The following is a 15,772-nucleotide window of genomic DNA, read 5'->3' on the forward strand; positions in this document are numbered from 1 at the left end:
CGCGCGATGAACGGCGTAACAGCTTTGATCTTGCATCTCGTAGGATCGGAACAGGGTTAACGAACTGACAGTGAGACGTGACAAAAATGTCATGCCTGTGTAGAATGTGCAACATGTCCAGTGTCTGAAAATGCGGTCAGAGGCTCAAAGCTGCCTTTTATGGGCCAGAGGCTCAAGCCAACATCGACACGACACACTATTAATTCATCACCTGCACTGCCGCAAGTTGTGGCTGGCAAGCCAGCCTGCAAAAGGGTCTGAGATGCTCATTTTATAAAACTCTTGCTATTGTTGACGAGACAATCCCAGCTTGTTTATATTTAAGCCACCACCCACGCGGCCTGCATAGAAGACCGTCACTGATGGCCTCGCTGCTCATACAGACTTAATGTATTGACAGTATAAAACCTTTAGTGGGCACGCTGCTCCGGCTTAACCTTGCTTTGCCGTCCTGGAACCCTGCCCGGGTGCTTCTTGGCGCAATAATCAGTACACTCCTGGCGTTCGGCATCGTTGGGGTGCCTGTGGTTCTTAACCGTAACACGGGTCAAGCAATCGTCAAGACAAGTGTCGTATTCAGTCACACCGTCTTGAGGCAAAAAGAAAGTTAGTCACTGAGCAACAAGTAAAGGTGTAAGGGAGACTTGCGTCCATCCTCGACCGTGCGAGCCTGCAAATTGTTGTCCAAAACGGGGCTAGACTGAGCCAGCTGGGCTACAAGAGCCAGGATAATGGGGAGTTCGAAACGCATTTTGAAGAGGTTTTATAAGATGAATCGGCGTGTTGACAAGATGAATTGGGGTAGTTGATAAGATGAATTGGGGTAGTTGACAACTTGAGAGATGAATGGTGATGAGCTGTTGATTCTCGAGGTCTTCCAAGAAAAAGACCTGTTTATATAATATATCCGTCGCTGGTTGGCATGCGTCTACTGGCTCTTGTTCATTTCTTAAACTTCCATAGTGCACAATGCGGTAGATGGTACTAGTACCAAAACAGGACCGCAGCCAACCCTGTCCCCATTACATGCTTAATGCCTCTCTGCCATTAGAGTTCAAATCGGTTGGCTAAATAATTATACGGCAAAAACGAGCTCTACTTCATGACCCTGTAGACCTGGTATTCGTCTCCTGCATTGACGGGCAGCACGTTAAAGGTCGCATAGCTGTCAATGTTCTCGGGCTCCAGCACATTGAAAGCATGCGCCGCGTTCTTCTGCCGCGTGCTCACCCAGTACCCACCGGCCGGGATGGTGACGAGCTTGTCAAAGGGCTCGGTGGCCACGGTGGTGCGCGCGACGCCCTCGTACTTGGTCTGGGCCAGCGCGGCGCTCGTGACGTTGAGGGCCTCGACGCGGCCGGTGAAGCCCATGCGCAGCTCCTCCACGACGACGCCGGCGGCGCGCAGGCGGTCGGCGGCGTCGCGCCAGGCCCTCGAGAAGACGTAGGCCTCGGGGCGGGCGCGGGTCAGGTTCGCGACGGCAGGGGTGCTGTTGAGAAAGGTGACGGGGACGTCGACCAGGGTCCCGCTGGGGGCGTCGACAAAGGTCCACGAGATGTTGGTGGGCCGCAGGTAGTCGGTGAGCACGATCTCCTGGTCGTTGGAGATGAAGTCGGCCCGGGCGGCCTCGATGGTGGCGTAGACGTGCGCTGCGTTGTCGGCGGCCGTCTGCACGAGGGTCTCGACGAGGGTCAGGCCTGCAGCGACGCGGCGCTGGAACTGCTGGTCCGCCAGGCCGATGCCGCGCGTCTCCGAGAGGAACATGACGGCCTGCGAGAGCCCGACCGACGTGTCGCCCATCTTGGCGTCGCCCGTGGTCTCCTCCAGCACCACGCCGCCGTCGCCGTCGAGGGAGCCGACGACGTAGGGGCTGTGGCGCAGGCCGCGGGCGTCGAGCGCCGAGGCGATGGCGTCGGTGAAGAGGCCCTCGGACAGGGCGCGGATGTCCTTGTGGATGTTGAGGTTCTTCATGGCGCTGAACTGCGCGTCCTGCGACGACAGCCACGTCTTGCCCGTGGCGTCGTAGCCCCTCGACGCCGAGTACTCGTGGCAGTCCACGCCCACGTGCGGCGCAAAGTCCATGACCAGCTTCTTGATGTCCCGCGTCTGCTGCCGCGCCATCTTGGTGTGGTCGCGGTTGGGGTCGAAAGACGTGGCCAGGTACCGCTGGAAATAAGCCACTCCGTCGGGGTTGTAGCGCGGCAGCATCAGGATGTCCACCTTGTCGAGGACCGAGGCGGCCCACGTGGCGTTGGCGTCAAACTTGCCCAGCAGCGCGAGCAGCGCCTGGTCGCCTGCCGGCTCGTTGCCGTGAACCCCTCCCTGCATCCAGATGCGGACCTTGTCCGACTGGGTGGCATTGGCCTGGCTTGCCAGACTGCTGGAGATCTTGGGCTCGTGGGAGGACGTGGACAAGAACACGTACGGCAACGACCGTCCCTCCTCGGAGCGAAAAGTCGGGCTGTGGTACGTCATCCATTTGTTGCGGGCGGCGAGCGTCTGCAGGAAATTCTCGAGCTCAAACTGCGGCGTAGGGCCGCTTGTGCCATTGGCAAAGGCCTTGGGCACCGTCGCCGGCTTCTGGAACGCCGGCGACAGCACCTCGACGTCCTCCAGGTCGGGGAAGAGCTTGGCCACCACCTCGCTATCCTTGACGACGGGGACCTGGTTGTCGGCATAGCGGAGAGCACATGCTTGACGGGCCCCCTGGAGGAGGACCAATGCGAAAGGAGCGTAGCGAAGCATTTTGCAGACGCCCGGCGATAGATATTAGGAGTCGCTGGTGCAAGGGCAGGCAAGAGAAGCAAGTTTGCACAGGATTGCGGCGACCAACGTAGACTTGTACAAAGTTTATTCATATTGTCATTGTAACCTTCCCCTCCATTGATAGGGATTTTCTGGCATATGCAACATCCGATTCGCTGCCATTGTTTACTCCACAAAACATGGCCTTGGCAGCCAAACTTTCGGGTTGGAAAGGCTGGATCGGAAATGAGGCCCAGAAGGCCAAGATTGTCCCCCACACTGAGTGGTACGTTGGAAGAGGATCGGCAGCGTTGATCTGCTAGTCCCCGATAGCCTCCGATGGATTTGACCAAGTATATCTATGACGGCACGTGTTCAGAGGTGTAGCTGTAAATCCAAAAGAAGTCTTGTAGAGCAAAGAGTCAATGCAAAACTGAGGTGTATTTCGGGCAGCTTTATTAATCAAAGATTACGCTGCCCGGACAACTCTACTCTAATATTAGCGATAAAAGTACTAGTCTAGTCTACTTTGTAGTTCTAGCTAGAGCGGAGGCTTATGAGTTACAAGTTATATATAACATGGCCTCAACCATGCGTCTCTCACCGTCGCACCATGCTCCGTCTAGTCGTGACCCAGCCGAATCCATTCCGGCAGCGGCTCCACGCCCCACCTCTTGGCCACGGCCGCCCCTCCGTTCGCCGGCACCGCGATCTCCTCGTCGGTCAGGTTGCGCGCGTTGGCGTAGACCTGCTCGAGCGTGGCGTTGCGCTGCTCGGGCGTGCCGTACAGGTTCTTGTCGGCAATGGCCACGCCGGCGCTGGTGACGACAAAGCTGTCCATGGTGCGCCGGTGCGCCAGCCCCAGCCCCTGCGCCGCCGCCGCCGGGTAGAACGGCGCCTCGTTGGCCACCACCTGCGCCTGCGGGCAGGTCTTGAAGGCGACGCGGGGAAACGACACGAAGAAGGCGTCGTATTTCGGGTCCAGGGCCTGCGCCAGGTTCGAGATCTTGTCCGCCTCCGCCGGCGCCGTCGGGTCCGTCGTGACGTTGTAGGGCTGCGCCGCGTTGAAGACGGACCACGGGTCGCGGCACGTCCCCTCGGCGCACGACTTGGTCACCAGCAGCAGCGCGTTCAGCCGCTGCTCCAACGCCGCGTGCTCCGGCCTGCCCACCAGGTTCACCAGCTCGTAGGGGTCCGCCACCGTGTCGTACAGCTCCGCCTTGCCCGTGCACCACACCGAGTACAGCCAGGACTGCCGGTCGCCCAGGATCCGCACCGTCTTGAACGTGTTGTTGGTGAAGGGCGCCCCGAGCTCCCCGCCGTTGGGCGCCTCCACCGTGTTCGAGCCCCAAAACTCCACCGCCAGCGTCTCCTTGCTGTTGCCGTCGCCCGCCCCGGGCCCCGTGTCCCCTGTGGGGTTCTTCCACTGCGCCAGGATGCTCTGTCCGTCCAGGAACGGCGGCCAGTCGGCCTGGGGAAGCCCGGCAATGTCCAAAAAGGTCGGCGCCAGGTCGACGTGCACGCCGGGGATCGTCGAGGTGATGTTCTTGGGGACGCCCGGCCCGCGCACCGCAAACGGCAGATTGGTGTCCTCGCCGTAAAAGAGCGCCTTGCCTCCCGGTAGACGGTGCTGCCCGAGGTGGTAGCCATTGTCCGACGTGTAGACCACATATGTGTTGTCCAGCTGTCCGTTGGCCTCGAGCATGGCCACCACGTCCTCGATGATCTCGTCCACGCCCTGCAGCGCCTCGGCCCTGCGCTGGTAGTAGTAGTAGTAGTAGTAGTATTATTTAACGCCGGGCTCGGCCCGGCTCATTAGCCGGCCGTTAGCAACCTCCCGAGGGGTATCTCGGCGCGCTTTCTATTTTCTCTATTTACACAGCGGAAAACAAGGGCATAGAAGCGAATCGAGCCTGACCGGGTTCGTGCCCGGTCCTGCTTACAGGTTTGTTCACTGACGCGACCCCGTGCCTTCAGGCGCACGGAGGATTCGTCTGACGGCAGTTGACGGCTCTTCATCGAGAGGGGCCTGTGTCCAAACAGCGGAGCTGTCGGTCGTTTGTAGCCATGGAGACGAAGTTCCCAACAAGTGTGGGCTCGACGGCACAGGCGGGTGGTTGTTGTCGATAGCCAGCCGGGTTATCCTTGCCACGGGTAAGCGGGGAGGAGGTGGAGGGAGCAGGATTCGAACCTACGTTACTCAAGTAACAGCCATGGCGCTTAACCACTGCGCCATTCCCCCCGTGTTGAGCAGAGGAAGATCGCGAGGCCACCCTCCGATGCCCGCCTGGAACTCGTCTGCGGGGTTGTAGTTGGGCTGTCGTGGCACCCGCAGCCCTTTGAGCGTGTCGATGTGGCGCGCAAGCGGAGTCGCCGTGTTGACGTCGTTCTGGACGTGTGGCGAATAGGGCGAGATTTGGAGATAGAACGGATCAGCCTGCTTCAACAGGCCATCCAGCCGGGCCAACCTGTGAAAAAAAAAAAAAAAAAAAAAAACGTGAGCATGCCGGGAGCTTTGTCTTGGACTTTTTGCTAGCAAAGTAGAAAGGCCACTTACGCTTTGATGCGAACCACATCGGTGCTATGAAACCCCTTGTAGTACACCGGACGCTCACCGTTCTGAGACATGACGGGCACATTATAGTAGGCCGTGTAGGGATCAAGCTGGCGGGGTGTTAGCAGAGCTCGTCTGAAGAAGCATGGCGTCTGCCGTCTGGACTCTGCCGGAGACTTACCAAAGCATCAACGTGATCCCAGCCCTTGGGTGCACTGTTGCAATTGACCACGTTGTAGCCTAGACGCCGTCGAGCATTAGCTTTCCCCCCCTGCAAATAGACAAAAAGGTGCCATTTCAACTTGCCATTCAAAAACTTTCCAACATACTCGGCCTTGTAGCCAGCCTTTTTGATCCAATGAGGCAGGTAGTCCTCATCCAAACCAGCCGCCAGCCACTTGTCATAACTCCCTCTGCGCACAAGACAAGGCCAACGTTAGTGTGACATGTCGCATCTTTGCCGTGTATGAACTTGGACCTACCCAGGTGCTATCACGTGTGTGTTGTTGGTGTTGTGAGTCACTTGTCCTCTCAACAGCCCGGCACGCGACGGGCAGCACTGCGCCGTGTTGGTGAAGTGGTTGATGAACTGGACTCCCTGCTCAAAGATGTCGCGACGCAACACCGGCTGAAAGTCGGTAGACCCCATCCTGCGGTCTTGATCATCCGACATGATCAGGATTATGTTGGGCTTCTTGGCATCGCTGGCAACGGCCAGGGCCGCATATGCCAGTGACAGGCCGGGAATTATTCCAAGGAACCGCATGATTTAGTGAGCTGACAGGCGACGAATCAAGCTTGGCTGGGAGCCTGGGACAAGAGAAACATCGGATTCGACTGACGCCCAGAGGCCCAAGGTTATATATATGGTATTCATTCATTCTTGTTCACTTCCGAGTCATATATGCTTGGCAGCGCCAACCGTCGCCTCTTGTGCGGGGATAACGGTGTAAGTTTAGGACTCCATCACGGAATGCGGGGGGTAAAACAATAAGTGCCGAAACCCACCATAAAGCCATTATATTTGGCTTGGCATATGAGTTTAACTTTGGAATATACCCTTGGAATACGAACCATCTTGGCAAACGGTAGATTATTGTGATCGTCGATTCTGAACCCATTCCGTCTTGCTTGGTTTGGAGCAGTGTGGTTGGAATGTTGGTTTCGGCTTAGCAGCTGTGCAGCCACCAAGCTTTGCGCTGCAGTTCAAACTACGTTTTAGGGTTGCTTGGTCTATGCCAGTGCCAGCCCCATGGTAGTCTGTTGAGCGGGCGAGTGAGCCGCCGGTTAACTCGCTGTGGGGTAGGCTATGCTGCCGGTATCTTTCTTTGTCTACCAGCACCTTGGTAGTCTGTTGAGTAAGGTACCTAATTGAGTAAGTAGGTGAGTGAGCGGTCAGTTAACTCATTGTGGGGTAGGCTATGCTGCCGGTATCAATGCCGTAGATGACCCGATCAGCATGCATGCTACGCAGCGTCATACTGAGGAATCAAATACCTGCATGCGAATTTATTCCCGCATGTTTTACGTAGTATTTCGGTGCAGTTGCACCATTCCCCGCCAACCCATCCTCGTATTGCTATACGTTTAGACATCCCTTGTCCAATATAGTACGCGTCGATTCGAACCACTGCGTACGGTGCGCGTCCTATATTGGCACCTGGTATAGGTAGTAGATGCCAAGGTGAAGCTCTTCGCTCTGCTCATTCTGTGCCATGGATCCGGGATTCGGACCTAGCTGCCCCTGACCGGTGCATGAATATTCCAAGAATGGCGTTGTATTAAACATGAGTCGGGCTCAGATCCAATATCCACCGGATGCAAATAGGACGACCGCTATAACGTGGCTTATAAAACACAATCCCTGTGGACGAGACTGGCCATTGCCCGAAACTTTATTTGGATTCTGATCATTGAGATGACCATAGGCGCTGTGTAGCAACAAAAGCTTGCCCAAATGTGAGACGAATGCATATGCAGTTCAACTAGTCAAAGGTGCCCGACTTGGTGGTAATAAGCATGATATGTCTTGAGTGTCGCCCAGTCATGCTTGTTTTGAGTTTCTACCATCCAATATTAGTAAGCTCCACCTGCATGGCACACTTGGCAACGTCGAAAGACTGATGAGCTGCCCGAGTCCAAGAAACAATTGTCAAAAAACAATTGTATATCATGTCATCAATGGCAGACTACCCAAAGCGCATAATATCAAGCCCTGACCTCAGAAGTGGGACATGAAAGAACGATGGCTTTTTCGATGACGATGATTTAATGGTCTGCTTGATGACTGATGAGTCGCAGATCGCATTCTTGTCCGGATGCACCGGAATGTAATGCGAGGATCGCGCCCAAGCAGCATCGCAAAGGTGGCTTTACATTTATCCCGCGCACGGCCATGGCTCAACTGCTCAAGTCTAGCCGGGCCTTGTCTTTCCACAGGCACGCACTTCAACTCCGCCAGGCACTATCATACGTCTGCTGGTGCCAGCTTGTTCGGTGCATGCCTGTAACAGTCCAGAAGACTGTCGATCGCCGCTAAAATCACTGCTTGGCAGTCGACTTGCAGACATGATTTCAGCAGAGTGCAAGTACTCGCGACAATCCACTTGTTGGGCCAAAGCGATTTGTGAATGTCTACGTAACGTTGACCAGAGCTGTGGCTGGCACCACTTGCTGACACGGTGACACCAAAGGTTGCATGAGTGCTCTTGAGCGCCTTTGGAACCAGGTTCCAACGTGGATAGGCTCTGTTCTTTTCCAGATTTCCTTGTCGCTCTGTATACTTTCTGCTCCTTTTGTGTGTTCTTTGTAGCCCAGGCAAAGCTTGTCAGAAAAATACAGCCCCAAATAAGACCTGTCGTCACCTTGGTGGTTGTTTTCCAATCAAGCCAAGAGGGAAATATCCTTCGGGTGTCTAGCCAAAATTAAACGACCAGCAGCTCAACTGTGGCATTCGATAAAATGTGTGATTCTCAGAAGCCCTGCCTAGCCTTGAGGCCAGTCCCCAACCTCGATAATCTCCGACATAGCCTCTCCTCTTTGCCCCAGACTTCCTCGGACGTATCGACTATAGGCAGCCCCAGGCTGAACCGAGATGCCTTCCGAGGCGCTCTTTTGGAAAGGGCTATCGGGGCGGTGTGCACGTTCCACCGGACTCGGGCTCGAGTATGAGGTTCGAACCGGCCTGCTGCCGCGGTGAGCATATCAAATCCAAAGCCCATGAGATCACCAGATGAGCTTCTGCTGCTAGAGCTCTCCACAGGATGTGTACCCCTTCACCCCCTGGTAGCCTTCTTTATCGTCATTTCGGCACCTGCCTTTGTCAATGCCATCGCCTATGAAATCCGCCACGAGTACCAGGCTATCGTCCTAACAAAGGACACCTTCAGCTGGCCATATTATTTCCGGGACAGAGGGCTTGCCAGAGGCGTACACGTACTTTTGCTTCCAGAGCTGTGCCCCGACTCGAGATAAAGCGTGACTATCAAACTAGGCGCTTTTTTACCGGAACTGATGCACTCAGGGAGCGTCCAGCACAAGTTTGACAAGACTCAATTGTCTCAACGAGCTATAACCGGAATGTGGATTGCACCGCAGTTAAATGGGTGCTATATGCGCTTTTGAAGCTGCCGCTGCAAGTCAGGACTCGTGGCGCACGCGCAATTTGGTGTGGGACCGCTTTGTTACGCGCTTGGCGTTTTGTTTATTTTTACGCTATAACATGTTTGGAACTATCCTATTTTTATCCATGGTGCGATCATCACACGCCCAAGTAAAAGGCTTACTGTTTTCCCAGGTGCTGGCTGTAGAGTCTCCTCCACGTGCTGCAGGAGATATAAGTTCTGTAATCCCCTCTTCACCTGTGCATGATATTCTCTTGCATCATCAAACCAGCCTCTCCATCCACCAACATTCTTCTCAAACCTTACAAAACTACACATTTTTATAATATCTCCCAGTAACCAAAAATGCGGCCGTATATCTTTGTCCTCCTCGCGACATTCGCCAGTGCTTCTGAAACGTCCTTGGTGCGTTAAATCATAACGATACTCTCAAGTTAGCTTTGATGAATTCCTAACGCATACCGTTGTAGAACAATTGCAAATGCAAGGGAGGAAACGAAGCCGCCTTTACCAATGCTTGCTGCACAAAAGGCACGACCTTCAATGGACGCTCATTAACAGGAATTTCCAATCAGGAGGGAGGTTGCAACTTTGCTCCCAATGCTGCCTTTATCGTCATTCCGGTATGTACATGGCCAAGAATCAAAACTGACGCACTTGGCGGAAACAGTTGGGCGTCGAAAGGGACTAGCGCTAACCCAATCAATTGCCAGCATGCTCAAATTCAACAAGAGTTTGCGGCCTGTTGTCTCGCAACAAGCTCCGGCCAGGGTGCTACGGGAGGAACATGCACACACATACAGCTGTGAGCTGTGATGTTGTGGGCCGGCTTGCCAAGTTGCCACGAGTTGCCACCCGCATCTTGCTTGTAATTGATCAAGAGCCCAAGGGCGTTTGGGAGTTGGGGATTATTAGTGCTGGGCACTGCGTATTTTTGCCTTTATTTAATTGGGTTTTATAGCATTCGAACTAACATCTTGTGTCGCCGCCTTACAAGCAGGAAACCTGTCCATTTCCCCGATAGCGCTGCCTGCACTTCGCCTCTTTTGCCCTAGAAATCATCACCCTGCTCGTGGGCGCTTGTGTCTGCGTGACGCAGAGGCATGATATGCTGGCCGACCTGCCCGCGTCCAGGAAATGAGGCTCTTGATCGTTCCTGGCGTAGGGGTGACCTTCATACTTGCGGTCCCATAGCTCAGTTGGTTAGAGCGTCGTACTAATATGTTGTCCAGAGATGGCATATCAAGTTATTGAGTGAATGCGAAGGCCGAGAGTTCGACCCTCTCTGGGACCATGATGGCCAGCAGGCTTTTCTTTTGGCGCGTCAATCAAATCCCTTTTGTGGTTTGTGCTTGGAGCTCGCAGGCTCTGCTCTCTTTTTATCTTGGGGCCCTCTTGTTGTTGTTGCCTAGTTGCCTTTACTATATGCTCACTTGAACCTCTGGGCCATCCTTTTGCTAGTGAATGGGCTCTTCCTGGGTAGGAAACCAGATACAAAGGACGCCGGAAACTGGGCCGATAACTGAACCTGGGTAATGGATACGGCCCCACCGAGTACTCCATCATCGTCCGTAATGCCCCGCCTAACGAGGTGATCGAGGCACCCGACGTTGGCCATGCCTTGGGCTGCATTCATCGGCTGGTAGGACCCGCATTGGAGCCCCGAGCTTGTCCTTTAAGGCTCTCCACTCTCGCGTGGCTACGTGAGCGACAGGATGCATTGGGACATTCCGCAGCGATGGACAGTACTAAGAATACGCACAGCGTGAGACTGTCATTTGTATTAGCCGTCGCCGCCTCGCTTCTGAGCGTCGATGATCATCCACTTCCCCGTCACGGGCTCCACCGGCTTCTCAGGCGCCAGACGGTCAAGCAACTCCTACCCCGAAGTGAGGCGACAATGGTGGTCTTTCTCGTCCGCGCAAACTACGACATGCAGGCTTAGGAACAAATGGATGTTGCCCTCAATGCTCATTGGAAACACAGCGATGTAGTAGGGGTGGGCAAGCATGTCTTGGAGGACAGTGGCATCTGAACCAAAGTGGTGAGCAGGATGGAACGCATAAATATGGCTTGCAGCCAGATCCCAAAAGTCATTCAGCTGCGGGACCTGGACTCGCGCAATTCGAGCTTCCCTGGAAAGGATACAAAGCGGGCGAGGCGTCAATGGTTTATGGCCCTGGGAAATCTTGACAGTTTACCGACAAAGTGGCCAGACACAAGACCACGTGTCGCTTTGTGAAGGTTGAAAGGATGAGAAAATAGCGGATTCACAGAGTCAGAACACAGGAGACGTCAACAAGACTTGTCGCCCAGCGACGTCGTGCGGGGAGTTTGCGGGGCGATGCTCACATCTCACGGGTCCAGGGGGATCAGACGAACTCTCCGAGCCCGAGCAAGCATCGGTTGAACACCACGACGTTGGTTAGCCCCTGTATCCTGCTGACCCGGTGTTTTGTCGCGTATGAATCATTATTCATTACACGAGGTACTCGGGAACCTTGACTTGGTAGACGGCTAGATTTCCCAGATCGGATCATCAGAGTGGCTTTCTGCCAGCATCTCAGGCCGAGCCCGATCTGTAGGCGCTCTTGGCCACTTCAACAAGCAGGGTCAGGGGCTCCACCTTGGAGGGCTAGAACCAACAAACGCTTCCCATTATAGACTTATACTCAACAACCCTGCAGCGCCCATCTAGATTTGTCGCAAATCCAGATTACCTTTGGGCTTATCAAACCCGCGAATCAGACCTCATGTTACAGGTCGATCTAGTACAGGCGCCTTTTTACCAATAAAATTCCGGTTTCAGCCGCAGGAAAAAGCATGAAATCATGAATTGAGGTGATTGACAGAGCGTACGATTGGACTTGGAATAAATAGAGGACGGTTGCCCAAAGAGGTCAACCTTCACTGGTTAGATCCAGGCCAACAAAATAGCCAGCAGATATACAAAGTCATTGTGCTGTGCGCAACACTATTCTCTGCCAACTCCTTTCTGCTTTTTGTCCCGTGTATAAAACAGCTCTCGACGCCGGAATGCACTTTTCTTCGCTGCTCCTTGTCGTCGCCTCTGTCGTCGCCTCTGTCGTCGCCTCTGTCGTCGACCTCTCAGGGGTTGCCGCACTCTCAGCTACAGAGCCCGGAATCTCAACTATAGGGCTGCCTCATCTATTATTCTCAAGACCAAAGAATGCGTTTTCCGACGAGACAGACTCAGAAGGGGCTACCTGTCTGAAGAAAAGAGAAATGCCCCTTTTTACCAAGATAATAATAATACAAGTTACTGTCGGTGCGAAAGCCAGAAATACCACGGGTATTGGTGCAGGCCCGGCGGGTTTATTTGCCCCGTCGTTGTTGGCAAATGCGTAAGTAGTACTTGTGCCTCTTATCCTTGGGGTTCTGGAAGAAAGCCATGCTAACTTTGAGTTCCCACTACAACAGAATGCCGGCGCGTGTTGCTTCAACAGGATTTCCAATCCCACAAAAGGCTGCCCCTTCGCCTAAACAAAGATAAGGAAGCCATTAGTGTGAGGTCTGGGGTACCGTTGGGCCCTTGATAGGACCATACTGCCCCGGGCCGCCAGGTCATTCGAGTTGTCCCGTCTCAGTACAGAGCTCAACCAGATACCACTCTATAGAAATAATATTTTTTTCAATCCACGACAAAGCACCAAATCGTGAGAGTCGACGCAGCTACATTACTTGGTCGGCGGCGGGCCACAACCCAAATAACGCTTCCATGACATGAGGCAGCCTGCCCGCCAGCAGTTCTCCCATAGCCTCTTTGATTTACGGGCCAGTCGCTACTTTCGCCAAAATGCAGCCTCGCACGGCGAGTGGCCTTCTTACCTCCCATCGTCTAATTGACCGGTGCGGTCAGCACAATTTTTGTCGCTTCCATCTGCCAGCCTGTATTTTCTGTGTCAAGTGCGGGATGGCTGCTTGGTGAACCGGCTCTCTGCTTTCGTTTGCGCGTCGTCCATCCGGGCGCATCTCAGGCTTGCTGTGCTTGCTACGGCCGAAGAATCCCAAGGACAACAGCAGAGACAAGAACCGGCCGAGGCAGAGGAGACTGGAGAGAGCAGGGTTGCAAGGAGAGCAACAACACAAGGGAAAGACGGTCAAGCTCACGTTTGGCATTCGACCTACATGGAACCCGCATGGCTATATTGGGAGTCCAAGATTGATTGCTAGCCACTAACTGTACACCGAGCAGACATAGTTTGATATACTATGCTAGGAGTCCCAGCTAAACCATCGTTTGATTTGATCTCTCAGATTTAACTTTATTTTAGCTTTGAGCTTTACCCTTCTAGTCAAGTCGAGTCAAACAATGTAGCACGACAAAGTTGGTGGCAATCCTAGCAGTCTTATGATTTTAACTTTGTGCCATCATCACCTTGCCTTCTTCTCTTCCGCTGGCAATGTATTCATCCTCTTGTGCCTGTCGGAAATTTCCCCCAGGTATTTATGTCCTCAATATCCCTGCTGCGCGGTACCAGAGACAAGGCGTGTTGGCCTCCCCCAATGGGATGTTTACCCTTCCCTCACCCATCAGATCAAAAATTACCATGCTACACACATGGTGGCGTTCGATGTCAGCGGAATACCTCTTTGCCATCAGTTTGAAAGATGTGGCCACCTCGACCAAGTTCGGCCGTAACTCTTGAGGTTGACGAGGGATATATCTTGGAAATGTGGGTAAGGACTTAACGACACCCCCGAGCTTAAAAAGGTGGATATGGATACTTACCGGGCTCACCACAAGCATCCTCCACCATTCATGGGTCAGACCCACCTTTGTTAGCGATTCACACCCAAACACACCAATAAGCTTAACAGCTGAAGAATTTTCGCCCTCCGGGCGCTGGTCGTCATGGCCTCACCAGAGGTCTCAAACCGCCGCGCGCGCCCGCAGAGCACGCCGCAGACTTTGCCGCAGGGCCAGGCCGAGTCGGGACACGTATCTCTCGACACGCGCACCGCTAACGCGCCTGAGCCGGCTGGCCGCGGAAGGTACTCCAGCCTCCCGGCCCTGGCCATCAAAACACTGCAGCAGGAGTTGGAAAACGTGGAAACAGTCGGCAGCTGGCTCGAAGAGGTCTTTGCAGCCAAGCTCGAAAGTTTACAGGCCCCGGAGGACGCCGCGCTTAGGAGAATTGTTCTTGAACTTGACGACGTGATCAGCGGCTGGTTCCTCAGTCGCACCCTCCCTGAAAAAGAGCGTTCACGCTCCCCGTCGCGTTCGCCGACCAGTTCCAGCGAAAGGCGCAGCATTTTAATTACGAGGACGGGCACGGCGTCGTCGGCCTCTAAAGGCAGAGGCACGCCCACTAACAAATCGGTCACATGGGCCGAGCGAGCCGCCACGCCACCAGCGGCGGCCCCAACGCGAATTTTAACCCCGGCCACGCGCTCGTACCCGATACGTACGACGCCCGGCAATGCACCTGACAGCTCCGCAACTCCCTCCCAATCGGGCCGGGACCGCTCCCAAGCCCCGAAACGTTTGACAGAACAGCCGTCCAACCGCATCCTGATCCGCGTAAATGACAAATTGCGGATGGTGACGAGGGAGCCATACGCGGTAACGACCAAACTGGCCGAATTGGTCTCGGTGCCACACAGTGAAATCCCAAACGCCAAGCGTACCCCCACGGGCTGGGGTGTTACGGTGGCCTCTGAGAAAACACGGCAAAAACTCCTCAACCCCAGCGCGGTCAAGGCCATTATGGACGCATTGGACGCGCGGGAAGTCACTGTCCCGACAACCTGGCACACATACGCCGTCTCTGGAGTGCCCCGAACGCTCAATTGCCTGGACGGAAGAAAGGACGTACATGAGGTAATCCAGGAGGAGATTACCGTGGCAGCAGGCCAGCAGCCAGTCAACTGGCATATTTCCAAACATGGTTACGACCCACATACGGCTGAGGGCACGTGGATAGTGTCCTTCCTTCAACCCGTAAAGCCCTTTCAGCTTTTTGGAGTGTCGAGACGTGCGCGGAAGGTTGAAAAATCACGCAAAATTACACACCACCACGACGGTTGCCAGGGATATTGCGAAATACGTCGCTGCGTACGGCAAGCGCGTTGCGGCATATGTGGTGAAGCAAAACATGCGACAGAGGAAGAGCCGTGCAAGGCAGCCCCCAAATGCGTTAATTGCCACGGCCATTTCCTATCCGGACATGAGAATTGCCCTGCCCGACCTTTGGTGGTAAATGGGAAGCTTGAACGACCTTCACAGCGTAAACTAAAGGGGATTCGCAGAATCGGACGTGCCAACCGTGCCGCGATTATTAACGACCGGGCTGAGGCGGCCCGCCGAGAACCAGCACCTGCAATCCCGGTCCTAAGCACCTCATCGCAGCATTCGCAAACCTCGAGCTCCCGATCGAGCATTTCAAATAAAAGAGCGCGGCCATGCGAGGCGGCAGGGGCGGACATCCGCAACTTCCTGCAGGCTGAACAGGAACGCGTGCATGACGAAATCGTTTGGGCAGCCGAAATGGAGGACGCAGCGGCTGCCGAACCTTGCCCCGCTGATGTGACAAACTTGGAAGCAACCCATCGATTGATATGACGAAATATTCGCTCGGCAACATGCAGCGGGAACGCCTCGACGTAGTTTGGGCCAACGTAGGCAAAAGGATGGGTGTGCATCTGAGCCTATTGGAGTTATGCCACCAGAGGGAAGTGGACCTGGTTAACGTCCAAGAGCCATGGTGCGGGCTAAATACGACTACACAAACGCACCCGGGCTATGATGCCTTTGCGCCAGTGGACGAATGGCACGCCAACACTTACGAAGCCATGACTGGGCTCCGGCCCCGGGTGCTCACCTATG

At 54.5% G+C, this 15,772-nt stretch overlaps 7 protein-coding genes, 1 non-coding gene and 1 pseudogene across 9 annotated transcripts; 3 read left to right on the forward strand and 6 right to left on the reverse strand.

Annotated features, from left to right (window-relative positions):
* Positions 1–410: 410 nt before the first annotated feature.
* MGG_13108 (uncharacterized protein) lies at positions 411–751 on the reverse strand (the record flags this gene model as incomplete). Its single annotated transcript, XM_003710361.1, has 2 exons — positions 411–522; positions 645–751. The coding sequence occupies 2 exons, from the start codon at positions 749–751 to the stop codon at positions 411–413; spliced, it is 219 nt and encodes a 72-aa protein (XP_003710409.1).
* A 344-nt stretch (positions 752–1,095) lies between these two features.
* On the reverse strand, positions 1,096–2,745 carry MGG_05539 (carboxypeptidase 2; the record flags this gene model as incomplete). The annotated part of the gene is made up of 1 exon (XM_003710362.1): positions 1,096–2,745. The coding sequence occupies one exon, from the start codon at positions 2,743–2,745 to the stop codon at positions 1,096–1,098; it is 1,650 nt and encodes a 549-aa protein (XP_003710410.1).
* Positions 2,746–3,367: 622 nt separating this feature from the next.
* On the reverse strand, positions 3,368–6,065 carry MGG_15457 (arylsulfatase; the record flags this gene model as incomplete). Its single annotated transcript, XM_003710363.1, has 6 exons — positions 3,368–4,504; positions 4,955–5,213; positions 5,303–5,409; positions 5,481–5,514; positions 5,602–5,712; positions 5,782–6,065. 6 exons carry the CDS (start codon positions 6,063–6,065, stop codon positions 3,368–3,370), a joined length of 1,932 nt encoding a protein of 643 aa, XP_003710411.1.
* On the reverse strand, positions 4,916–4,987 carry MGG_20089 (annotated as a pseudogene). Its single transcript has one exon. The product of its transcript is annotated as a tRNA-OTHER (tRNA).
* Positions 6,066–8,938: 2,873 nt separating the features above from the next.
* On the reverse strand, positions 8,939–9,240 carry MGG_16396 (uncharacterized protein; the record flags this gene model as incomplete). The annotated part of the gene is made up of 2 exons (XM_003710364.1): positions 8,939–9,013; positions 9,085–9,240. The coding sequence occupies 2 exons, from the start codon at positions 9,238–9,240 to the stop codon at positions 8,939–8,941; spliced, it is 231 nt and encodes a 76-aa protein (XP_003710412.1).
* Positions 9,241–9,267: 27 nt separating this feature from the next.
* MGG_15458 (uncharacterized protein) lies at positions 9,268–9,731 on the forward strand (the record flags this gene model as incomplete). The annotated part of the gene is made up of 3 exons (XM_003710365.1): positions 9,268–9,327; positions 9,393–9,545; positions 9,636–9,731. 3 exons carry the CDS (start codon positions 9,268–9,270, stop codon positions 9,729–9,731), a joined length of 309 nt encoding a protein of 102 aa, XP_003710413.1.
* Positions 9,732–10,106: 375 nt separating this feature from the next.
* MGG_20090 lies at positions 10,107–10,216 on the forward strand. The gene has a single exon. It is a non-coding gene; the product is annotated as a tRNA-Ile (tRNA).
* Positions 10,217–12,354: 2,138 nt separating this feature from the next.
* Positions 12,355–12,778, reverse strand: MGG_16397 (uncharacterized protein; the record flags this gene model as incomplete). Its single annotated transcript, XM_003710366.1, has 2 exons — positions 12,355–12,422; positions 12,625–12,778. 2 exons carry the CDS (start codon positions 12,776–12,778, stop codon positions 12,355–12,357), a joined length of 222 nt encoding a protein of 73 aa, XP_003710414.1.
* Positions 12,779–13,680: 902 nt separating this feature from the next.
* On the forward strand, positions 13,681–15,569 carry MGG_16398 (uncharacterized protein). Its single transcript, XM_003710367.1, has one exon. The coding sequence runs from the start codon at positions 13,799–13,801 to the stop codon at positions 15,506–15,508; it is 1,710 nt and encodes a 569-aa protein (XP_003710415.1). The 5' UTR covers positions 13,681–13,798; the 3' UTR covers positions 15,509–15,569.
* The last annotated feature ends 203 nt before the right edge of the window (positions 15,570–15,772 follow it).

The sequence above is a fragment of the Pyricularia oryzae genome, chromosome 1 (assembly GCF_000002495.2).
Source record: "Pyricularia oryzae 70-15 chromosome 1, whole genome shotgun sequence".
NCBI lineage: Eukaryota > Fungi > Ascomycota > Sordariomycetes > Magnaporthales > Pyriculariaceae > Pyricularia > Pyricularia oryzae.

What these genes read in the sequence shown, in the direction of transcription:
- MGG_16398 (XM_003710367.1), top strand. Translation starts at nt 13,799, where the DNA reads ATGGCCTCACCAGAGGTCTCAAACCGCCGCGCGCGCCCGCAGAGCACG.